The sequence below is a fragment of the Lithobates pipiens genome, unplaced genomic scaffold (genome assembly GCF_037356315.1).
Source record: "Lithobates pipiens isolate NorthernLeopardFrog02 unplaced genomic scaffold, aLitPip1_a1.2 Scaffold_18, whole genome shotgun sequence".
In the NCBI taxonomy this organism is placed as follows: Eukaryota; Metazoa; Chordata; class Amphibia; order Anura; family Ranidae; genus Lithobates; species Lithobates pipiens.
The window spans coordinates 378,328,779-378,354,423 of record NW_027507758.1 but is presented as its reverse complement, the minus strand read 5'-3'; the positions used below and the strand labels follow the sequence as shown (position 1 = coordinate 378,354,423).

At 40.6% G+C, this 25,645-nt stretch overlaps 1 protein-coding gene across 2 annotated transcripts in view; it reads right to left on the bottom strand.

The window, feature by feature from the left end:
• The window catches only part of DLGAP2 (DLG associated protein 2), a 1,292,461-nt gene that overhangs the window by 1,185,605 nt on the left and 81,211 nt on the right, over nucleotides 1-25,645 (bottom strand). For both annotated transcript variants that reach the window (XM_077487763.1, XM_077487764.1), the window contains exon 2: nucleotides 18,122-18,229. In XM_077487763.1, the coding sequence (XP_077343889.1) occupies nucleotides 18,122-18,136 (15 nt within the window). In that variant the 5' untranslated portion in view covers nucleotides 18,137-18,229. The remainder of the gene's footprint in view (nucleotides 1-18,121; nucleotides 18,230-25,645) is intronic.

Genomic DNA, 25,645 nt, shown 5'->3' with positions numbered 1-25,645 from the left:
TTTTGAAATGGAGTAAATTAACAAGCCTAGCTTGTACTTTAAATAAGGAAGCATTATCGGGAGATGGATTAAGCTGAAAGGCCTGCTCTAGGGACTCTAAGTGTTGCTCGGCCTGGAGGGTTAGTTTTGTGGATGCCTTGTACTTGGATATGCAGGCAGATAACAGCATTTCTGTGTGTAACTTTTCTAACACTGCTCTACAAAACACAGAACCCTCATAAAAAAGAATGTCCACTAAGACTTCAAAATTTCAATGTCACGGAGTGTGGAGAGTCAAAATGGATTCAGCCACCATGTTCAAGCTTAGAGGGGGGTCTGTAGGTTCAGTGTCATCCAGTAGGGGGGGTGGTCAAACAGTACTCAAGCCCTGAATCCCGCATCCACTAAATTGGGCAACAAGGGTATGGACACAAAAATGTAGTCAATGCATGACATAGTGGAGTGGGAGGCAGAGAAGCAAGAGTACCCTAGAGATGTGGGATATCTAGGTCTCCATGTATCCACCAAGGCAGATTCCCCCATCCATCTGCCAAATCTTGTTAAAGGCAGAGGAGCATAGGTCCAGGCCCACAGGACTCAGTTTGTCAAGGTAAGGGTCTATCACCAAACAGTTTGTCAAGGTAAGGGTCTATCACCAGTTTGTCAAGGTAAGGGTACCTCAAACAAACAGCTGGAACTCTAAAACATGAAAACAGAAGGTGCGTGTACCTAGCGCATTATCCTCAAGCAAAAGATATTTATTTAAATACAAAAGGTAGGTATCATTCACAAACAGACTTGATAAAAGCATGTCTTATCGGTCTTCCACAAGTCAGTGAAACTGTCCACATCACATGGGAATACCTCTGGAGGCGTAGACTGGCTAATGCGTTTCGAGAAATTCCTCTTCCTCAGAGCCTTTGTAGAATGCCACAAGTTACAACTCTCCCTATCTGTTGTTGCTGTGGTAAAGGCTGATGGGTGCTTTAGCAGCACAGACAGATCATCTTCCCTGTCTGGGAGTAGATTAAATTGCCTTTACAACTTCAGTTGCAGCCCAGCCAACACTTTTTAACACAATTCTTCTTGAGGTGGTAAAAAATTCCACTGTGCCTTCTCATCTAAAAAAATAAAAAAAGGCATAGGACAGCTGCAAAAGTTTTCTATTAGAGTTAAAGAGTAATTGTGTGCAGGAATACAAACAGTTATATCACAAAACATTATGATGATGTTGATTATGATTTATTACATTTATTATTTTCAGCACTATTGTAGTAATGGACAGGGTAGGGCATCATCAAGGGCAACAATTTACACCAAGGATCTAAGATTATATACCCCTAAGAATATCAAATGATGCTGAAAATGCTAGTGAATTACTGAGGGCAGTTTCATTGTAATTTTTTTTTATATATTAAATGGGCCCCCAGGATATTTATGCCATAACGCACTAGTATGCATCATATTATGACAAACCTACCTGTCAATGCCCTCCAGCATTGAACTGCCAGTGCTCCCACTGGCCAGGGGCGCTGCCATCTTCTCCTGGTCTACCTTCTGGGTTCTGCCTGTTCAGCCACCTGAATGGCCAGGCCATGATGATGTCACTCCTGCGCATGTGCACAGGAGTGATATCATCATGGCACAAAGTGGTGCTGTTAATGTACATTGCTCAGCTCAGTGTACATTACATCTGACTGGTAGAGGGAAGCATGAATAACAGAAGAGACTAATATAGTCTCTTCTGTCATAAAAACCCTATCTGTCAGAGATTTTCTTTTTTAATTGTGAGTTTGATTCCGCTTTAACCCTGTCAGGTGCTACAGAGAGAGGTTGCTGGGGGGTCCCATTAAAATGGTGTATGGGCCCCAGGGTCTGTGTATTACATCTGATAGTACCTGAATATATTTTTTCCTTTGTTGCAGAATTTGGTGCAGTGTTACAAAAGTTACATTTCTTCTCTGTATCTTCATCAACAGATGATAGCAAACTAAATTCCTCTATATTGGGGGTAGAGAAAAAACTTGGCAGAACATTTTCTTGCATTGGGATGTCACGATTCAAACACATTTTAACAAAATTGTTAAGATTTTCTTGCTTTTGAAAAAAGGAACTATTTTCATTATACCAGTGGGAGTAAATTGTAAGTGTGAAAAGAACATTTTAAACTTTATACTAAATTGGAAATGGTGCCAGGAAACACATGCAAAGTAATGAGTTATCTCCATGAGAAGTACTAAACACCTGTTGAATCTGCAGCATTAAATACCATTTTTGCTTAACATTTCTCATTGGACATTATTGTGAAGAGCAGCTTTCTTGATGCACAATAATCCAAAACATATAAATCGTTAAACATATTTTATTAGAATTAATAGTAGCTATAAAAGAATGACACAGTTTCTGTACTTTGTATATTTCACTTCGCCATATTAAAGGCATATGTTTTTAATAAAAGATAACAGTGGCTATGTTTAATTAGTGAGCCCACCTGACATAATTATAATACAGCCCTTAATTAATCATAGTAGCCATATGTGTGGGTACCATAACTGACCCAAGCTTTGTAAACTATGTGAGAGATTCAATCCTCTCTTGTAATAATAAAAAAAGGAGTATTGAGCAGTGTAAGGCTTCCCTAGTGAATTATAACAAGAAATTCTGACCATTAATATGCCTAAATCAGTGGCGCCTCCCATAAGGGGTGCCGCCCCCCTAATCCATGCGCCCGCCCATAATTGCCATGCAGGGCACTGGACACTTTTTTTTTTAAACACATGATTAGAGCCTGAGGATCCAACTGGCTTCAAAAAGCCAATAAATAGTCGCTAATGTCTTACTGCTTCTCTTCCTGGCCAATCAGGTCCTGAGACCCGATTGGCCGGGAGGAGAAAAGACTGCCTGGACTTGGGAGGAGATGCAGGGGGAAGCCACAACCTGGATGGGGTAAGTGCAGGACTGACGGGCGAGCAAAGTGGCGATCAATCAATCGAGCGATGGGGGAGGGGGCCAGGTTTGTTTGACCCCCCTTAAAAAATTGAGCACCAGCCGCCACTGGCCTAAATGTATAGTTAAGTTCCCTCTACATATAGATCATAAAGTATTTCCTATAATTCATCTATATTATGAGTGTTTACCCATTAAAGTGATCGTAAACGATCACCTGTAAAACAACCAATTCAGTTTAAAAAAGAAATGAAAGGCAAAACATTATAAAATACCTTTGTTCTGTTCCCCTTTTTTCTAAGTGATCACATTCCCTCTGTTCTCAGCTGCAAAAGAGCTGGGGGGGGGAGAAGCAACAGTACACTGTGCTTGCCGGTGAATGGCTGTGCAGCGGGGCGGGGGAGGGGGGATGTCAAGACAAGTCTGATCATTGGAGGAGAGGACACTGAGTTCCCAGTATAGCTAGAGAATGACCATGATGTTTTCTCCTGCTTGGTGTGATCAGTTTTTAGTTGGAAAGCAAGGGGACTAGCAAGAGCACCAGGGATTTCACACATAGGAAGCAATACACAGGGAACAGGATACTTTCTCATACAAGTACATGGTACAGCAAGCACATATCAGGAATATGAAGTATTGGGGTAACAAATGCTACCCCAAGCTACAATGCCCCTTTCCCATCTGATCAGGAAAAATTACGTCTAACATCTGTCTAAAATCTGCTTGTCCCAGTATCATAATTTTTACTCTTCATATGCTGCATATGGGATCCAGAGGTCTAGCTGAGATCTATGACACACAGTTAACTGCTATTTATCAAGACTTGGAAGTACAAAGTGATGTCTCTAAAGAGATTTAGAGGATGATTTTGATAATGTGGGTAAAGAGAAGCATTTGATATAAAGTACTGTAAGTGTAAAGCCAAATGTTTTGGATAGACTAGGAAATGGTTAAAACCTCTACATTTTTGGGGCAATTTCCTTTTACTTTTTGTGCAAGAGGCACAACAGGAAAAGAGAAACTCCTCTTAGATCCCCAACAGAGAGATGTACCCAATAGAAAATCTCCTCTCACCTCTTGCTCCAGTAAATGTCCCCATCGACCTGGGTTTTGGCTTTAGATACACTTTAAATGATAACTACACCTGCATATGAAGAAGTGCACTTACTACTACTCTAACCTTTCTTAACCTCTTGAAGCCAAAAGAAAAAAAATAAATCAGGATATATTCATTACCATTTACAACCAAATGAAAGCCTAATTTGTCCTTCAAAAGGGTAGTATAATCCTGGATGCACAAAGTAGTTGATATGTACAGTTTTTACACATGTGAAAATTGCTAAATTGTTATTAGGTGTTAACATTTGCGTTACCCTTAGGTGTGAAGGGGTTAATTTCCTTGTCATATATACTCAAGACCCTGGATTCAGAAATGCCCCAATGTGAAAGCCACTATCTGCCCCAAGCTGCTGCTCTGTGTAATAATTTCATCAGTTTTGTTTCTCCAGCTTGCCGTGATTGCAGTAAGCTGTCATAGCACTGAACAAAGTTATCTCTTGAGACCTGAGATGGCCCCATTCAGCTCTATTAAATGCTTACTGAGCAAGCACAGCCAAGTGCAAAAGATAGAAACCATAAATGAATGCAAACACAGCTGTCCTTTTGGAGCAGGGTTCAGCTGGCACCCTGGGGTATATCTGCAACTGGGCTTTGGAATAGAGACAGATGTTCTCAGGAGAGATGTGGAGAGGGGTGCTATAGTGCTCCTTCAACATAAGTGCACTAGTTCTTTATATTTCAATCATTTTTATTGTAGTAACAAGATACCATAGTACAAAGTAGATCAATAGAACAATGATGCAAACAGGTACTCAGGTCATTGCAATTAGAGATAAATTTCCTTCAAAAGACAGAGACAATGCACATTGTCATCAGGTAGGAAGACCTCAGCATTAAATGCTCTCTGACAAGGAATCCAACAAAAACAACAATACAATGAAGAAGATGACAATCATTAACAAAAGAGCTAAAGATAATTCACTTGATCCACTAGGGATCAGCTGCATAGCAAGTTAAATTGGCAAAATATGGTAGCCACTGTTTCATAGTGGAAAAAGAACAGGGAATAGGGAGGAGCAGTAGGAAGGAGGTAGAAGGGAACCCCTGTTTGCATGCCCAGGAATATAATCAAATGTAAGACCACATGTTTGAGATAATCAAGAAAATCAAACATAAAACTAGTATAAAAGAAAAGTATAGGCCAAGAAAGAGAAAGGGAAAGGAAGAAAGAGGGTCAGCTTGGGACTCACTAGGTACTAATACATATCGTATCCATGGATCCCATGTAGCATCAAACATCTTTGTAGCGTTACGAAGGACACAAATAAGTCAGCAATTCATCATAATACAGTTAAAGTGTTACTAAACCCAGGACCCTGCATTCACGATATCTGGTCTTTCACAGTACATGGAAATGGAATAGTTTTAGTAAATATAAACTGATATACCTTTTCTCATCAGCAGTTTATCACCGTCCGGTTAAAGCTTGAAGGAGGAGTTTACATTCTTCTTTGACTGTCCTATGAGGCTGCAGGACTCCTGACCCTATCTCTGGACAGTGCTGATTGGCCCTGTATTGATCACATGAACCCTCCCAAAAAAAACTCTAGCAATACACATCAAACCGAGCATGTGCATCTTGTCCCAAAGGCTCTGTTCTATCAGCAGATGGTTTGGGGACCGTGGAAAAAGAGGAAGATCAGAGAAGACAGGATCAAACAGCCTTTTTATGCAATAGGTAGGATTAACTCCTTAGGTTCCACAATGAGTATAACAAGCATGCTTTACTGCATATACAGACTGATTTTTACTGTTATGGGTTTAGTAACACTTTAAGTTTACTCTTTACATAATCGAGAAGAACCATTGACTGTTCCCAGTATTTAGAAATAGTTATTCTAGCTGCCAAGAACATGTATGTAATTTCACAGATTTTTTGGCGGACCTCGTCAGGGAATTTTTGAAAGAGGGATGATTCCGGGATCTACGGATATTGACTCCCATCACTGAATAGACAAAATTAAAAATTTAAATCCAATATCAAGTTAATATGGGACATTGCCACCAGAGATGATACATAGTTCTTTAAGCCACATTCACCTTACTCCCCTGCAACTCAACACATTAGCAGTCTCTTCCTTTAATGGCTGTTTATGAAGGTAATGTATTAGTTTAGAAGTAGTTTCAAATTAGCCATTTCCAAGCTCATTTGTATGAATGCCACGGCATTCCCTTCCTTCAACTAATAAGCATTTTGAGCAGTAAGTACAAACCTCTATACTGCTAATTAAAAGTCACCCGCTCTCCAAGCCATACTGCAAGGTCACATTACATTAGTGCAGACGTGTTCTTGGGAATTTTTGCCGAATAAGTGATCTTATTATTCTGCTCATATTTCTCAAAGTTTTCAGAAAATAGTCAACATAATACATTAATACAGATCTGCAGAAGAGAGGGAGAGAAATGATTGCTCCAATAAGGTGTTCTCATCATATGCTACGCATGAAATGGCAATCAATCTTTGTTTATAGTTTTATTAACACCGTGGTGTGGTTGTAAACTCAATTTAAAAAATACTTTCATTTTAATTCCAATTCTAGCTGTATAAAAACACTGAACAATGTTACTGGCTTAGATTTAACCCCTTTTTTGTCCTTGATTCAGCATTACTTCTGTTCAGCTTTCAATAGGTACCAGTAATACACCTGGCACACTTATTTATTAGAGGTGCATGCCAATCAAAATTGATACTTTGAACATGGTGCTTTTAGAACTGCTTTGGAGAGTGCACACTCACAGACACTATCACACATCTGAATGTGCACTGACATCACACTGAAATTACCCCGCATTGTGGCAATGCACAGTTTCAATAATTTTTTATTTAAAACGACAATTTAATAAACAATACACAGGAGGCACAAAGTAACCTCACACATGTAGAAGTACACATGCTACAATGTGTATAATATACATAGGTGTCAAGATCTGGATTACCTGTGGGTGGTACTGTGGTTCCCAGAGCTGAATGAGAACGTTTGGGTGGGTGTCTCCCAGCAGCAAGCAGATCCCAGTAATTAGGCTCCACCTGATGATGGCTGCTGGGAAGGTATACAACCCCTCGCCTGATCTGCATCAGTGTTTTGCCATCCACATACAGTGCATCCGGAAAGTATTCACAGCGGTTCCCTTTTTCCACATTTTGTTATGTTACAGGCTTATTACAAAATGGATTAAATTCATTATTTTCCTCAAAATTCTACAAACACACTGTAATGACAACTTGAAAGAAATTTGTTTGAAATCTTTGAAAATGTATTAACTGCTTCATTATCCGCCCATAGTCATATGACGTCCACAGGATGGATCTCTCATCCTGGGCGGGCGTAATATGACGTTCTCAGCTTCCCAGCCGACTAGGGGGCATGCGTGTCTGCCTCGTTGCTCGGGACCCAGTGCGCGCGTGCGGCGGCTGCGATGTCTGCCGGGGCACCCGCGATTGCCCTTGAACACAGCAGGACCGTGCATCTGTGTGTGTAAACACACAGGTCCATGTCCTGTTAGGTGAGAGGAGACCGATGGTGTGTTCTCAGTACAGAGGAACACCGATCGGGCTCCTCCCCTTGTGAGTTCCTGCCCCCTACAGTTAGAATCACTCCCTAGGAAACATAATTAACCCCTCGATCACCCCCTAGTGTTAACCCCTTCCCTGCTAGTCACATTTACACAGTAATCAGTGCAATTTTATAGCACTGATCAATGTATAAATGTAAATGGTCCCAAAAACCAATATATACGCTTATTGCGATTTTTTTTTTTACCAAAAATATGTTGAAGAATACATATCGGCCTAAACTGAGGAAAAAATGTGTTTTTTTTTTTTTTTTAATTGGGATATTTATTATAGCAAAAAGTAAAAAAAAAAAAATTGTGTTTTTTCCAAAATTGTCGCTTTTTTGTTTTTAGCGCAATAAATAAAAAACACAGAGGTGATCAAATACCAAAGAAAGCTTTATTTGTGGGGAATAAAAAAAAATAAAAACACAAAAAATTAATTTGTGTACAGTGTTGCATGACAGCGCAATTGTCATTCAAAGTGCGACAGCGCTGAAAACTAAAAAAAATGGTCTGGGCAGGAAGGGGGTGAAAATGCCTTGTATTGAAGTGGTTAATATTAAAAAAAATAAAAACATCCCATATAAAGTGCGTTGAAAAGGTATTCATACCCCATGGCATTTTCCATATTTTGTCTTGTTACAACCAAAACCGTAAATGCATTTTATTGTGATTTTATGTGATACATGAACAAAGCTGCAGAGTGCAAAATCTGGTGCAGCTCTGCATAGTATCCAATCAGCTTCCAGGTTGTATTGCCAAAGATGAGTTGAACAAGCTGAAGTTAGAAGCTGATTGGTTACAATGCACAGCTGCACCAGATTCTGAGTCCACCAGTTTTAGTAAATCCCCCCCAGAGGTGTCGTATAACTGAAGTGGAAGGCAAATGATAAATGGTTTTCAAAATATACTTAAAAATAAATATGTGAAAAGTGTGGCGTGCAATTGTATTCACCCCCTCTGAGTCAATACTTTGTAGAACCACCTTTCACTGCAATTACAGCTGCAAGTCTTCTTGGGTATGTCTTTACCTACTTTTTTATATCTAGAAAGTGAACTTGTTGCCCATTCTTTGCAAAATATCTCAATATCTCAATCTGTCAGATTGGATGGAGAGTGTCTGAACATCAATTTTAAAGTCTTGCCACAGATTCTCAATTGGATTTTGAACTTTGGCTGGGCCATTCTAACACATGACTATGTTTTGATCTAAACTATTTCATTGTAGCTATGTCTGTATGTTTAGAGTCGTTGTCCTGCTGGAAGGTGAACCTCCGCCCCAGTCTCAAGTCTTTTGCAGACTAACAGGTTTTCTTCTAAGATTGCCCTGTGTTTGGCTCCATCCATCTTCCCATCAAATCTGACCAGCTTCCCTGTCCCTGCTGAAGAAAAGCACCCCCACAATATGAGGCTGCCACCACCATGTTACATGGTGGAGATAGTGTGTTTAGGGCAGTGTTTCTCAATTCCAGTCCTCATGGCCCACTAACAGGTCATGTTTTCAGGCTTTCCATTATTTTGCACAGGTGATTTGATCAGTTTCACTGCCTTAGTAATTACCCCAGCTGTTTCATCTGAGGGAAATCCTGAAAACATGACCTGTTAGTGGGCCATGAGGACTGGAATTGAGAAACACTCGTTTAGGGTGATGTGCAGTGTTTGTTTTCTGCCTCACATAGCATTTTGCTTTTAGGGCACAAAGTTCAATTTTGGTCTCATCTGAACAGAGCACCTTCTACGTGCTTGCTATGTCCCCCACATGGCTTCTCGCAAACTGCAAACAGGACTTCTTATGTCTTTCTTTCAACAATATCTTTAAATAAAGATAGAGATTTTTAAAAGGCCAGATTTGTGGAGCGCACGACTAAGATCTGTCCTGTGGACAGATTCTTCCACCTGAGCTGTGGATCTCTGCAGCTCCTCCAGAGTTACCATGGACCTCTTGGCTGCTTCCCTGAATAATGCTCTCCTTGCCCGGCCTGTCAGTTTAGGTGGACGGCTATATGTTGGTAGGTTTGCAGTTGTGCCATACTCTTTACATTTTCGTATGATGAATTGAACAGTGTTCCGTGAGATGTTAAAAAAAATATCCCAAACTTTGAAAACCTAACCCTGCTTTAAATTTTTCCACAACTTTATCCCTGACCTGTCTGGTGTGTTCCTTGGTCTTCATGATGCAGTTTGTTCACTAATGCCTCATACACACGGTCGGAATTTTGGCCAGCAAAAGGACAATGAGAGCTTTTCGTTTGAAAATGCAACCGTGTGTATGCTCCAACAGAATTTTGCTTGTACGTCACCGCGTTCGAATTTGGTGGGACCGTGTGTATGGAAGACAGCTTGAGCGAAATCCCATCGGAATTCCGTCGGGAAAACCATCAGAGCTTTTGCCAACCAAAATTCAGATCTTGTGTATGCAGCATAAGGCTCTCTAACAAACCTTTAAGGGATTCACAGAACAGCTGTACTTACACTGAGATTAAATTACACAAAGTTAGACTCTATTTACTAAGTAGGTGATTTCTGAAGGCAAGTGGTTCCATTAGATTTTAGTTAGGAGTATCAGAGTAAAGGGGGCTGAATAAAAATGCACGCCACACTTTTCAGGTATTTATTTGTAAAACTTTGTGCTGTTCTATCACATAAAATCCCAATAAAATACATTTACCTTTTTTGTTGTAACATGACAAAATGTGGAAAATTCCAAAGTGTATGAATACTTTTTAAAGTATGATTTTACAAGCTTGGCACACCTATTTTTGGGCAGCTTCTCCCATTCTTCTTTGCAGAACCTCTCAAGCTCCATCAGGATGGATGGGGAACGTCGGTGAACAACCTTTTTCAGATCTATTCAGAGATGTCTAATCAGGTTCAAGTCTGGGCTCTGGCTGGGCCACTCAAGGACATTCACAAAGCTGTCCCGTTAAAACTCCTTTGTTATCTTGGCTGTGTTCTTAGGGTTCATTGTCCTGTTGGAAGATGAATCTTCGCCCCAGTCTGAGGTCCAGAGCTCTCTGGAGCAGGTTTTCATCAATGTCGTCTGTTTATTGCTGCATTCATCTTTCCCTCGATCCTTGCTAGTTTCCCAGGTCCTGCTGCTGAAAAACATCCTCACAGCATGATGCTGCCACCACCATGCTTCACTGAAGGGATGGTATTGGCCAGGTGATGAGCAGTGTAGACATTTTTTGGTAAATACTGTGCTGTCAGTGAAAATAAAAAACAGCTGCCAGAACCACAATTGACAATTGTAAATAACAGAAAATATATGGAAAGGTGCAGCGCTGAATACAAATGGTGTTAAACCATATAGGAATGACTAATATTTAGGCATTCAAAACATGTGCAAAATATACTTGAATGTGCAAAAACAAATGTACATATAAAGTGCAAAGTTGTCAACACTGAGAGTCCACACTGAAAAGAGTTATTAAACACACTGAAATATAGTCCAAAACCATAAGTGAAAAGATGAAACTCTTTTCACTTACGGTTTTGGACTATATTTCAATATATTTCTGTGGCAGGTTGGCACGATACAGCGAACCGTCGTAGCTGTATGTCGGTCCCTTTAAGCGGGATAGCAGAGCAAGAACAGGGACGTGTGTGTAAACACACAGATCCCTGTTCTGTGAATAGAGGAGAGACCGATTGTGAGTTCCTACTAGCTAGGAACAACGATCTGTCAATTCCTCCAGTCACTCCCATCCCCCTACAATTAGAACACACAATAGGGAATGCAGTTAATCCCTTCCATGCCAGTGACATTTACACTGTAATCAGTGCATTTTTATAGCACTGATCGCTGTATAATTGTCAATCGTCCAAAAAATGTGTCAAAAAAGTGTCCAATCTGTCGGCCATAATGTTGCAGTCCCAATAAAAAAAGAAATAAAAAAAAAAGTATAAAAATGCCATAAATCTTTCCCCTCTTTTGTAAACACTATAACTTTGGCACAATCCAAATATAAACTTATTGCGATTTTTATTACCAAAAATATGTAGAAGAATACATATCAGCCTAAACTGAGGAAAAAAATAGCTTTTAGATATATATTATAGTAAAAAGTACAAAATATTGTCACTCTTTTTTGTTTATAGCGCAAAAAATAAAAACCACAGACATGATCAAATACCACCCAAGGAAAACTTTATTTGTGGAGAAAAAAAAAGGATGTCAATTTTGTTTGGGTACAGCTTCTCATGACCTAGAAATTGTCAGTTAACACAGTGCCGTATTGCAAAAAATGGCCTGGTCATGGAGCAGCCAAATCTTCTGGGGCTGAAGTGGTTAAAGAGGTCTGCACCCGCCACCCTAGTTTTTTTTTTTGTATTACACCCCCCTTACCGTAAAGTGGTATCTGCAGATTTCTGATATTCCCCCATCCAGTGGATCCAGCAATGTCACGTTGAGATCCTTTCATGCCTGGCCACGATTTTGTCCTGCACTGCCATGTTCTGATCTCATCAAGAGGCCCACCGACTCTTCCTGGTTCAGCGAGCGGGCCCAAAGACGTGATGATAGGCCAGCCCCCTCTCCTAAGGCCTAAGGTGACTAACATGAATAGGGAGGTGGGGCCGGATATTTTTACCAAAATAAAAAGGTAAAAAAACTCCAGTGCATTATGTACAGGAAAGGTGGAATGGAGAGAAGTAGCAGAAAAGCATGAAGGTCTGCTTTAAAATATGAAATTGTTTGATAGCGGATTATAAACATTGAAAACAATAAATTTAACAAACGATTTTTATTTTGAAATGCATACAAGAAGCACGCACGACCTGCTTAGGGCCTGTATTTCACCAGGATGTACACTTTGTAGTAGTTGTGCACCAATTCATACTTTTCTTGCCAGTAATCTGGCAATGGAAACGCATCTGCAAACTTGTTCATAAAGCAAGAAAGGTATTTTTCCAAAACTGAAGGTTTTGGAGACCTTGAAAGGACCAAAGGTAGGTCCAAAACTCCTTGTTATGGGTCACATAGAGAATATGTAACGCATCAAGGTATCAATCCTAACAAGTTTCTCAGGAGTATCCAACAGATCTTAAGTGTATTTCCACTATTTGAGCTTAGGACAGGATGAGCTCCCTCTCACTGACAAAAAGATTTAGAAGCTTGCCCTCTTAATTGTAACACATTGTTAGTACAGTGTTCAAATCTAGTTTATAATCTAACATTGAGATCTGTGAGTATAGCATAGACAGGGACAATTATAGCACATACAATTCCTAAGCCCCCCTCAAACAAAACGAGAACCAAGTAGGATTTTTCAGTGATGGAGTTTCTAGGAGAAGATCATCTAAACAGATAAACTGCAATTTTTAAATTATGCAACATGAATGGGTAACAACATTTATACAAAAAGTAGGTGTCATCCATTTTGGAAATACACTTTAACCATGTCCCTAACTCTAACTAGCAACACAATAGTTGCAGTTCCAAAACAGCTTTAGCAGTTATTTCAACTAACACTAGCAATTTCTCTTTAAATACCTGCTCATCTAAATGTATTTTCTTCTGCATTCCTTTATGTGTTAAATATATTCAGTTAACTTTTTCAACTAGAAAAATTTGAAAAATGTAAAATGTAAAACTTTCTGTAAACATTAAACCTCTCTATGGACAACAAGAACAATTTTTTTTTTAAGAAACATTTTAAATTCTAGTTTATTTAAAAAAAAAAAAATCTGTTTTATATGGCGACCACCAACCTATTAAATTACTCAGAAAAATACCAAGAAACAAAATTGGGAGTTTTGAGGTGCAAAAAAAAAAAAATCTAATAAAATTGATATTAGGAATTTCATAATTTTATTTAAACAAACATGGTTAAAAAATGAATAAAGTTTAAAACCAGAACATGAAAAGTCATGCGGTCACAAAACGAAAGTTGGTTGCCGCTACATGTTTTGCCATAATCATGACTTCTTCTGGAGATTTTGTAGAACCTTTATACAACGTCACCAAAAGAAATAGAAAATACATTTTAATAAATACAAAGAAAAAATAAAAAAAATAAAAAAAGGGAGAAAAAAGAAGGAGAAGTCACTAGTACACACAGAGGCCCCGAGGGGTCTGTCAAATTTACAATGCATATATTTACATGGTTACAATAATATATAACCTATTAAATTAATTCTCTGTAAACCCATATTTGGTTCTAGCACTGTGCACATGTAATGTCCTGTTATCCGCATTTTCTCATCCTCCAATTGTTTCTCCAAGGGATCTCTTTTCTTCCTCTTCACTTATGTCCTCACTCATGCTCACCTTTTGCATTCTTAAAGTAAAGGATGCTTTTTAAAAAAGCTGATAGGCAGCCTTTTTTTTTACATAAGCAACTGTCTGTGTCTCTTAAACTATATACACTGCTCAAGGAAAACTTTGAAAACACATCAGATCTCAATGGGGAAAATATCAGGTTAGATATCTATACTGACATGGACTGGGTAATGTGTTAGGAACGAAAGGATGTCACATAGTTTGATGGAAATGAAAATGATCAACCTACAGAGGGTTGAATTTAAAGACACTCCGAAAATCAAAGTGAAAAAATTATGCAGCAGGCTAGTCCATTTTGCTGAAATGTCATTGCAGCAACTCAAAATGGTACTCAGTAATTTGTATGACCCCCACGTCCTTGTATGCATGCCTGGCAATGTTGGGGCATGCTCTTAATGAGACGACGGATGGTGTTCTGGGGTATTTCCTCCCAGATCTGGACCAGGGCATCACTGAGCTCGTGAACAGACTGAAGTGCAACCTGACAACATCAGATGGAAAGAAAACAATGTTCCAGAGGTGTTCTTTTGGAGTTAGGACAGACAAGCCTGAGGGACATTCAATGGTATCAATTCCTTCATCCTCCAGGAACTGGCTACATACTCATGGCATTGTTGTGCACCAGGAGGAACCAAGGACCCACTGCACCAGCGTAGGGTCTAACAATGGGTCCAAGGATTTTATATATCGATAACTAATGGCAGCCAGGGTGCCATTGTGCAGCTTTTCCAGACCCTTTCACGTCTGTCACATGTGCTCGGGGTGAACCTACTCATCTGTGAAAAGCACAGGGCGCCAGTGGCAGATCTGACAATTGTGGTGGTCAGTGGCAAATGCCAATCAAGGTCCATGGTGTCAGGCAGTGATCATAGGGCCCACTAGAGGATGTTGGGCCATCAGGCCACCCTCATGAAGTCTGTTTCTGATTGTTTGGCCAGAGAAATTCACACCAGTGCCCTGCTGGAGGTCATTATGTAGGGCTCTGGCTGTGCTCATCCTGTTCCTCCTTGCACAAAGGAGCAGATACCAGTCCTGTTGATGGCTTAAGGACCCGCTACGGCCCTGTCCAGCTCTCCTAGAGAAACTGCCTGTCTCCTGGAATCTCCTTCATGCTCTTGAGACTGTGCTGAGACAACAAACCTTCTGGCAATGGCACGTATTGATGTGCCATCCTGGAGGAGTTGGACTGCCTGTGCAACTCCTAAAGGGTCCAGGTATTGCCTTATGCTACCAGTAGTGACACTGACCAAATTCAAAACTAGCGAAAAACAGTCAGAATGAGTAGGGAAAAAAAATGTCAGTGGCCTCCACCTGTAAAACCATTCCTATTTTGGAGGTTGTCTCATTGTTGCCCATCTGGTGCACCCTTTGTTAATTTCATTAACGCCAAAGAAGCTAAAACTAATTAACAACCCCCTCTGCTACTTAACTTGGCCAGATCAATATGCCAGTAGTTTAATTGACTTTGATGCTATAATGATTGGGTGGGGGAGCTTGTACAAAACCAGGGGGCACAATCCCCATGAATCAATTGGAAAATACAGGGTGTCCCTGAAATGTGTATATTCTCCTTGCCTGTCAGCACTTTTGCTTGCAAGTGTATGCACGCATGCAAAGCTCAGCGTACAGTCTGGGTACAGTTCTGTGCCTGCACAAGGTAACTCCCATGTGAATGCATAGGAGTTATGTTACCTAGGCCTGGCTAATAAAGAGACTAGAAAGAACCATTTTGGTAGGTAGGTCTGCCATAATACACTGATATGCTGGGCACACTGGCACATTAAGGTTTACAGCTTTTGGTGGCTCTTTTTTTTGGTTGGTTCGTGGTTTACTCTTGTGTTAATATATTATCCCCTTAACAACAAAAAAAGTAATAACATAACCACAGCTTCATATATGAAAGTACATCTATTAGATCTTCCAATTTCAACAGGCGGTGCAAGCATTTTGACAGCCAGAATTGCAATTTTAGCTGTTATGCGTAGGTTAACCACTTGCCACCCGCCCATCATCAAATGGAGGGGCGGTGCGGCTCTCATTCTGGGAGGACGTCATATGACAGCGCACCAGAACAGCCAATAATGCGCGCCTGCTAGGGGCGCACAGCGAGGGAATTATGGCTGCTCCGTGCTGCTAGGACACGGCGTGCTCCCGATCTGTGTAAAGAGCCATGGCTCTTTAACCATGTGATCGCCTGTGTCCAATCACAGCCAGTCATATGACAGTGCACCAAAACAGCCACTATTGCGCGCCTGCCGCGGTGATTATGGCCGCTCCGTGTTACTAGGACACGTCGCGCTCCCGATCTGTGTAAAGAGCCATGGCTCTTTAACCATGTGATCGGCTGAGTCCAATCACAGCCAGTCATATGACAGTGCACCAGAACAGCCACTATTGCGCGCCTGGCACTGTGATTATGGCCGCTCCGTGTTACTAGGACATGACGCGCTCCCGATCTGTGTAAAGAGCCATGGCTCTTTAACCATGTGATCGGCTGTGTCCAATCACAGCCGGTCAGTGTCCATCAGTGCTGCCCATCAGTGCCACCTATCAGTGTGGCATTAGTGCCTCCTCATCAGTGCCGACTCATTAGTGCCGCTTATCAGTGCCGCTTATCAGTGAAGGAGACAAATGACTTATTTACAAAATTTACTGACAGAAAATAAGAAAAACATTTTTATTTTTTCAAAATTTTCAGTCTTTAATTGTAAAAAAGAAAAATCCCAGCAGTGATTAAATACAACCAAAAGAAAGCTCTATTTGTGTCAAGAAAAATATAAAAAAAAAAAATTTGGGTACAGTGTTGCATCACCACGCAATTGTCAAAGTGTGACAGCGCTGAAAGCTAAAAAATGGCCTGGGCAGGAAAGGGGTGAAAGTGCCCTGTATTGAGGTGGTTAAGAGAAAACTATTAGCTTTATATTACAGTGATTTCAGTACAAAGAGTATAGTTTGGAAGAAACTTAAAGCAGTTGAGCTGCTGATTAAATATTTACAGTATGTCATGGATTGTTGGTAGAGTTTAAAGTGGTATAAAACTCATAAACAAAAATATATTATTTTGCAACTTACAAATCCCTTAATGTGGTCACTGCGCTAATTTTTTGTTTTTTTTTGGCTTAGTTCCCTTCATTTTAACATGGTGATCTGGCCAGCAACATACTTCATGTATCTCCACTTTGGATATAGGATAAATGGAGGCAACTTTGGACAGCAGAATTGTTAATCTGGCAGGACAGTAGTTATAGATGCACTAGTAGATTTAGTAGATTTAGATGGACTTGACTAACAAATAAAGACCTTAACAGTTCCTTTTTGGCATAAATGTTTTAGGTAAATTAATAAAAGCTGACCATTGTAAGTACCCCTGCCAGTGTTATATTGTTTGTCTCAAACTACTTTGAGATTGGAGACAAGCCTTTTGCTGGAGAGCTTGTTCTGGAACAGGAAGTTGGGGGGGGAAAAAAAAAAAAAAAAAAAAGACAGCCATTAATGTCTAAACCGCTGGCAACAAAAGTGTGTACACCCCTAAGTAAAAACTGTTATACAAGCTGTACATTCACTATTTACATTGTAGCAAAGTGTCATTTCTTTAGTGTTGTCCCATGAAAAGATCTAATAAATGTGAGGGGTTTACTCACTTTTGTGTATATGTATATATATATATATGTATATATATATATATATATATATATATATATATATATATATATATATATATATATATATATATATATATATATATAATATATATATTTTTTTTTTATATATATATTTTATATATCTATTTTATATACACACACACACTAGCGACTACAAGTCTCTATATTGCTCTAATTGTTCTTTAGCCTATTTATCTAGTTTACAAATATTTAAACATCTTCTTGATCACTTACATTACAAACATCTGCGACTAATAAAGAAACCTCTCATGATCTGCCCTTTCAGGTACTTTTTTGCCTATCTCATATATTTTATAATCTTTAAATAATTTCAGTACAGTTGACAGGCGAACTGAGGGACACATGAGTTTCTTTATTTTATTTTTTCCATGTATTGGACGGATGTTCTGTGATAATATCACGATGCTATCTAAGCACAATTTTCACCATAAATCACTTAAATGTAATAACTGCTACATGAACTCCGTTCACAGCATATATATATCAAGCAATAGTAAATGAAGTGCCATACATGAAAAGCAAAGCAATTTGTCCTGTGAAAGTGATAAAGGTGTACCTGAGTAGTCCCCATTATGTCTGAGCCTGATGCACGATGCAGACATTCGCGGGCAGCAGTGGAGGAAGAACTTGTGCACACAACCCGGCTTCAAGATGCTGATATAGCCTAGGATGGGAATGAATAAAAATGAAGTAATAAAATGTATATAACAGAAAATAATGTAAATACGTGCAAAATTGGCGGGGAGCAATGTGATGGTCAGCATAGCAAAATAGCCTGGAATATGATCTTTAATAAAATATTACAAAGTTAACACTTATGGAGATTTAGATATGTCCAGCCACTTATAAACTCCAAGTACTTCACATACTGTACTATAATGTACATTTACATCCAGCCACATATAAACTGATCTGCACATACTCTATTGTAAATTCCTATTCAATGTCACTTTAATAAAGTGAAAATCAGGCTTTTTTGTGTCGAATTGTATCGCTAGTCAATGGCACCTGTAGAGCTAGCCCCAAGTCTCTGCCCTATAGTTAAAGAATCACTGCTAAATGCTTGAGTCTGTAAAGGAAGAAGTTGCCATTCTGTAAAACTGACAGACTCTTGTGATGGGAAACGGAAACAGCAAGTCTGTCTCTCTAACCATTATTTAAGGTAGTGGGTATAGGGTAAGGGACTCCACCAGAACTAAAAAAAAGAAGATATAGCAAATATAGGGGATGCAGAGGAGAAAGAAGAAGAGAAAGTACATGAGATGATGTTCACTGGGGCACTCTGAAAGCCTTCACCAGAAATGGGGTGCTCTGGGTCCCTAAAGAGATCCTGTCATCAGCTTAAAAAAAAATGCAAGCAAAGTGAAGACAAATCAAGTATTTTAAATGCTTAAGAAGAGGTCCAGCCTCCCCACCAAACAAATGAAAAGTCACCAGCTACAAATACTGTAGCTGTTGACTTTTAATATTAGGACACTTACCTGTCCAGGGATCCCATAATGTTGGTACCCCAGACGATTTTCTGATTGGCTCTCAGGTGCTGCCGCCCCCATTTGTTGTAGGGGAAACTGGTAGTGGCCTTTTGGCTTCACAGCAGGTTCCTTAATATGCTTGCGCGAAATGCACTGTGCTTTTTAACTGGCCCAGTGGCGAGGAAAGTAGGCCGAACTTCCGGGGAATCCTCGCTGCAGCCAGCTCTCCCAGAAGTGGGGACAGGTACCGGTCAAAAACAGGTAACCCATTCCCCTCTCCCCCCTGAAAGGTGCCAAATGTAGCACCGGAGAGGGGGAGGAAGCAAACAAGCAGAGCTTCCGCTTTTGATTGGAACACCACTTTACTTGCAGTGCTTTAGTCATGGTTTTCAGGTCCAGTGTGGCTGATGCATTTCAAGTAAAGTCTCCTCTTTATTAGAGGGCTCTGATGAAAAGGGGACACCCCTTGAAATGCATCAGCCATATCAGACCAGAGTGGCTTCTTCCCATGCAAGAAAGTATGTGCTGTGTATCTATTGGGATCTATTGATGAACTTACATACACCTGTGTTTGTGAGTTTAACACTAGGCTGGTTTGCCCTCTTTTTGTTGTTTTCTAGTCTATATGTATTGGGGAAGCTCCAGCCCAGTCTCTGAACACTGCACTAGAGCTCAGGCAATTGTTCTTATTCAATGTCAGAGGCAATTAACTTATTAAAGTTAGCAAGCATGTTGCGCAAGGTTCCTTCTTTAATGTGGTGGTAGTCTGGGGAAGAAAAAAAGTCTTCTGCAGCTTGCTAAAATACTGACTCAATTTTGCGTTTTTGAACTCTGGATGAAGATGTCTGAATTCAGGCCACAATTTGGCAGCTTTCTCTATACCTGAGAGCTAGAATCAAATACAGAGACCTGTGTTTGAGCCTTGCGCCGGTGCAAGGGATGCATTGTTACTCTGAGGTTAACTCTGTGTGAGCCTTCAGCAGAGCAAATGTTTGACTGCAATTTTGCATTGGCTCCCTTCAGCCTGGTCTCTGCCATAGCTACAGGTAAGGTTATTCCCCTGTGGGGGTACTCCCAGATTAGGGTGCAGAGGATAGGGTAAGCATGACCAGAGGGTGTACTCTGTAACCCAGGTTTAGACAATCTTGGAATGACTCTTTGTGGCAAAAGGGCATGAGGAAGTACCTGAGTACCTTATAAGGGCTCTAGATAGAAATGGTGGTAAAGTGTGTGATCTGTGGTGTGATGTAACACCTGAGGCTGAGTTCTGAGTGGTTGAGTTTTAGTTTGATAAGTTTTCACTACAAAGCGAATACATTTCAAACATACCTTGTTCGTTTTTTTACAGTAACAACCAGAGAGATACAGCGTTCTGGACAGACCAGATGGATTCTGTTTGTTCAACACTCTCACAACACTTTACGCAAGAGGGATCATCTGGAATGCAGCCTAGAGGACTATACCAGTAGTCTCCAACCCTGCCTGTATATTTTCTGGCTACTGTTCTTAGCTCTGCTGTTGCCTAAACAGCAAAATTTACCTTTTGGAAATAGTACAAGTCTACAGAAATACATATCTGACATGATAGATCAGTATTATTTTCAACCAGTTTTGTACTTTTTATCATAAAAAGCAATCCTTGTGGTCTAGTGAGAGAGAAACTTAATGTGCTATGACACTGGTGGCGGTCAGTGCAGTGGCCAATAAACTGTCATGTCTATTATTATTACCCTGTATGCAGCATATTACAAAATATTGCTTTTCAATATACATACAAGTTGCCATTTAACCACCAGTTCAGATGATCTTAAGCATTGGAATCATTCTTCATTTTAGAAAATGTGAAGCTGAACATTTAGAAGCAATTAATTAGGAAGTGCGCATTGATGCCAAATGTGGCAACAGACATAAGATTACAGTCTCAATAAGTTATGAGTCAGATACATTAAAAGCAATTAAGTAATAGTGCACAGTCAAAATGTGGAGGTTGCCTTTAGAAATTAATATGACCTAATTGTTTTATTTGTTTCTTAGTAAAGCTAGAATCATTTGCCTTTTTTGTGCATTTCAAATCCATGTCTGGGGAAGTTGGTGATGTCTTTTTTTACAAACCAACAGCATAATGCTACCAACATCAATCAGCCCTTTTGTTACACAATCTAGGATTTCCTCATCTTGCATATTTCTGGAGAGTTATAACTGCTTTCTTAAAGGTAAGCTATAGTAATTTTCAGCTTTTAGACCGGGCTGTGATCATCAGAATATTAAATAAATTTATATATATCCTGTTTGGTAGTAACTGGTGCTTTAGCTTTCTTCTTTAAACACATAAAAATATTTTTTATTAAGAATTTTACATTTTTGCTTGCTTGCCGTTCTTTACATACAGATTTGCAAAAGCCCCCTCTAGTGGTCATTTATATTACATTACACCTAATTAACATTCTCCAAATAAAGTGTACTGATAGATAAAATAAAATATTCAATACATTTCCCAGTTCTTAATCACTTTAAAAATGCTGCAAGTCCGGGGGGAGTGTTCTGAGCATGGCTGAGTGAGGGCGTGCAGAGTTTGTGCTCCCAGCTGAACCGCCAGTCATAGGTGATGTGCACCTGAGGATCCCGGAATGAGCGCTCCTAGACAGAGAGAAACGAAAACCTCGCGCAGAGCTGCAGGGTGCAGTGCCCCACAACCCCCTATACAGCAGTATTTCTCCCCGAGGCGGATGTCAGCTGCCGGGCATATCGCGGAGACTACGGACGTAGCTAAACCCCGCGAGGTGGCGAGCGCTCGGACAAACAGGGGGGAGACGAAAAGCTCAACCGAGGTCGGGAGCGGCAGAGAGGAAAACGAAGGAGCTACCCCTCGCACTAAACGATCGGAAGCGGAGGTGAGCGGGCGAGTGAATAAGGGGAAGACGAAAAGCTCAACCGAGGCAGTGAACGGCCGAGAGGAAAATGAAGGAGCTACCCTTCGTGTTAAGCGATCGGAAGCGGAGGCGAGGGCGTGGATGAATAGGGGAGAGATGGAAAGCCTAACCGGGGCCGGGAACGGCAAATAGGAAAGCGGAGGAGTCACCCCTCGTAGTATACGATCGGAAGCGGAGGATCTGAAGAGCTTAATCCAGGCTCTACCAACGAAAGCCGATATAGAGGCTCTCATTAAGAGAGTGGAGGAGACACACCGTGCTGAGATTCAGCAAGTACACACTGAGATCCAGGTCATTTCCGACCGCTTGATAGCGGGGGAGGTAAGAGTATCCTCATTTGAAGGAAAAATGGAGAGAGTGGAAAGGGAGAGCAAAGAGCAAGGTGAGATGTTGGAGGAGATGCAGCTCCAGATCGAAGAACTTGAGGATCGCAGTCGCCGCTGCAACTTGAGGCTCCGAGGCGTCCCAGAAGTCGCTGAGCAGGAGGACTTACAGGAGAAGGTAATGAGCATTTTTCACATGATTTTAGAGGGGAATGTCCCGCCCAACATGGACTTGGACAGAGTACACAGGGCGCTAGGGCCTAAACCAGCAGACCCGCAAAGGCCCAGGGACATAATTTGCCGCCTCCATAGATATGCGCACAAGGAGACTCTGCTGAGGAAGGCATGGGTGGCTGGTAATATTGAGATAGAGGGCTCAGTAGTGAAGCTCCTACCTGACTTATCCCGGGCCACATTACAGCGCAGAGCACAGCTGCGCACTGTCTTGGACTGTGTACGGCGGGAGGGACATACATATAGATGGAAATACCCTCTTGCTGCGGTAATAAGAAAAGGAACATCTACATGCACACTGAGACTATACAGCGATCTTCCAAAATTATTTGCCTTTATAGGTGTGGAGCCGTTTATGGTGCCGAACTGGAGACTCCCACTCTCTCAGCTGCAGAGAAAAAACCCAGAAAGTACAGGAGGGAAAGAGAGGGAGTGAGAAAGATGAGAAAGACATATTACAGTATAATGAGACTTGTGTCAGAATCTGTGCTAAATTAACTCATATCCCTGAATCTGAATTTTTTTTTTTCTTTTTTTTTTCGCCTCACCCCATAGGTTTTCAACTTGTTTAAATACTCTTGAGTCCTCTTTTTTTTGGGATGAATGGAGATAATGGGGGGTGAGGTGGGGGGGTGGCGGATGGGGGGGGGGGACGGGAGGGGGGGGGGGAGAGTCTAAGATAAAATATACAAATAAGATTAGATAATTATTATAAAGGGGGGAGGGTTCGGGTCCCTTGGGGTCCTTGGGGGGGATTTATATGACCTAGGTTCCTAGGACCTAGGTTCCTAGAAGAGGTGGTCACTTAAGAGAGTATTATAATTCACTAGGGATAAAGAGAGATAAAGAAAGAGGGAATGGGATGATAGAGGTTGCAGTGGTCTTTCCCTTTTTTTTTTCACTAGATGTGCAGGGAGGAGGAGGGGATTTAATATAATACATAAATGTTTGTTTAATACATGTTTGTTTTTCTCGGGGGGGGGAGGGGCAATGGACGTGGAGGGTCAGTAAATGTAAATGATGGTGCACAGGGGGTGGTTTAGACTTATGAGGGATGAGAGGGCGGGATAAGGAGGGATAATGAGTAGGGGGTGAGAGAACATAGAACTAGCACATTAGTACACAAGAAACTGGGGGTTTTTTTTTTTTTTTTTTTTTTTTATTTAATACGGTGAATCACTAAACACTAATATTAGTAACCTTTAATATTATCACTAATAAAATAAAGCACAGAGCTAGGGACCCGGGGGAAACAGAGGGCTTATGGATTGGGACCAGACCCCCCTACCTGAACCTAAGGATGAATAAAATAACTTTTTAGGATTTGACCTCCGGCTCCATCCCCCCCCCCCTTTTTCCTTTTTTTTTGGGATGAGGAATGTAAGGCATTATATTGTATTGTTGTTTTATTGTATTAATGTATCTTTTTGGAACAATGTCAATACACAACATGGCTCTTCGGGGAAGGGGGAGAGAAACGGAGAGGAGATATGGAAAATGGGAAGAGAGGAGACCGATATAAATTATATATAAATTATATATGCAGGGGAGGCTTAAACTTTGGATAAATATAGAGGGGGGAACAGGTTTGAATTTGCAAACACAGGCGCAGCTGTGGATGTGTGTGCCCATATATGTATATGCAAGGGTATAGGAGTATACATGTAAAAGTATGTACGTAGATGGGAATGGACAGACATAATTAACTTTGCCTGTGTTATGGCTTTTGTCTCCTTCCCTTTCCGTTTTCTTTTTTTTTTTTTTTTTTTTTTTTTTTTTTTTTTTACCCCCCCTCTCTCAAAGAGCCATGTTGGAGTAGACACAATCTGTGTAGAGAAGTAACAGGTGATAGTAGAAAACATGATATTATAAAAGACTGGTGGGGGAGGGCACGGGGGAAGCTCGCCCAGGAGCAGCCAAGCACAACCACAAAACCCCATTAGGTAAACACCCATAATCCGGAGGGTCTGGAAATTGAGTGGATAAAAGCAGTAGAGCTTTGGAATTCGTGGGGAGACCGTTGGTAAACGGTCGACCCAGGGATTGGTAGTGGGGGAGGGAGGGAGGGAATAGTAGACTAGACGGGAGGGAGGGGGGTGGGAGGGGGTGGGGCTAGAGGGGGTCCCTTTTTTTTTTTTTTTTTTTTTTTTGCACCTTTATTGGTCTCTGCCTATTTCCCCGAGGAGATATGGAGACTTTAAAAATAATGTCCCTGAATGTAAAGGGACTGAACGTCCCGGAAAAAAGACGAATGTTATTCCATGATTTAAAGAGACTGAAAATAGATGTAGCGTTTATCCAAGAAACACATTTCAGAGAAAATAATCTTTCTCTGTTGAGGTCTACGGGATATCCAACGGTTTACCATGCACTTAACCGGATTTCCAAAACTAAGGGAGTTACCATCATGATATCAAAAACAGTAGCATGGAATCATAAGGATTCCATGATAGATGCAAAGGGAAGGTATCTCTTTGTAAAGGGGACGATGGGAGGGGTAGGAGTTACATTAGCAACATATTATGCCCCCAATATACAACAAGACCTCTTTGTTAAAGAGATACTTGATAAACTTATGGATTTTGAAGAAGGACAGTCGATTATGGGGGGAGACCTTAATATCCCATTAATCCCCAGTGAAGACACCTCATCAGGGACATCGTCAGTGACACCAAAAATAAGAAAGAGGATAGCTCAGGCATTAACAGAAACAAAACTAGCAGATATATGGCGAATATTACACCCCAAGGAAAGAGATTACTCTTTTTTCTCCAATCCGCATAGAGTGTACTCACGAATAGATATGTTTTTTATTCCGCATAAACAATTACCCTCAGTTAAGGACGCCACTATTGGTCTAATTACCTGGTCAGATCATGCTCCAATTTTCTTAAAATATAACTTAACGGGGAAAAAACATCTAACCTCTAGGATGTGGAAACTTAACGAGAGCCTCCTTCAGGATTCTTTAGTCCTGGAGGATATTAGAAAGGAGATAAAATTCTTCTTTCAGGAGAACGAAGGCCCAGAAAGTCCCTCGGGTACAATCTGGGAAACGCACAAGGCAGTAATCAGAGGAGTATTAATTAATTAAGCATGGAGCAAGGATTAAGAAGGAAAG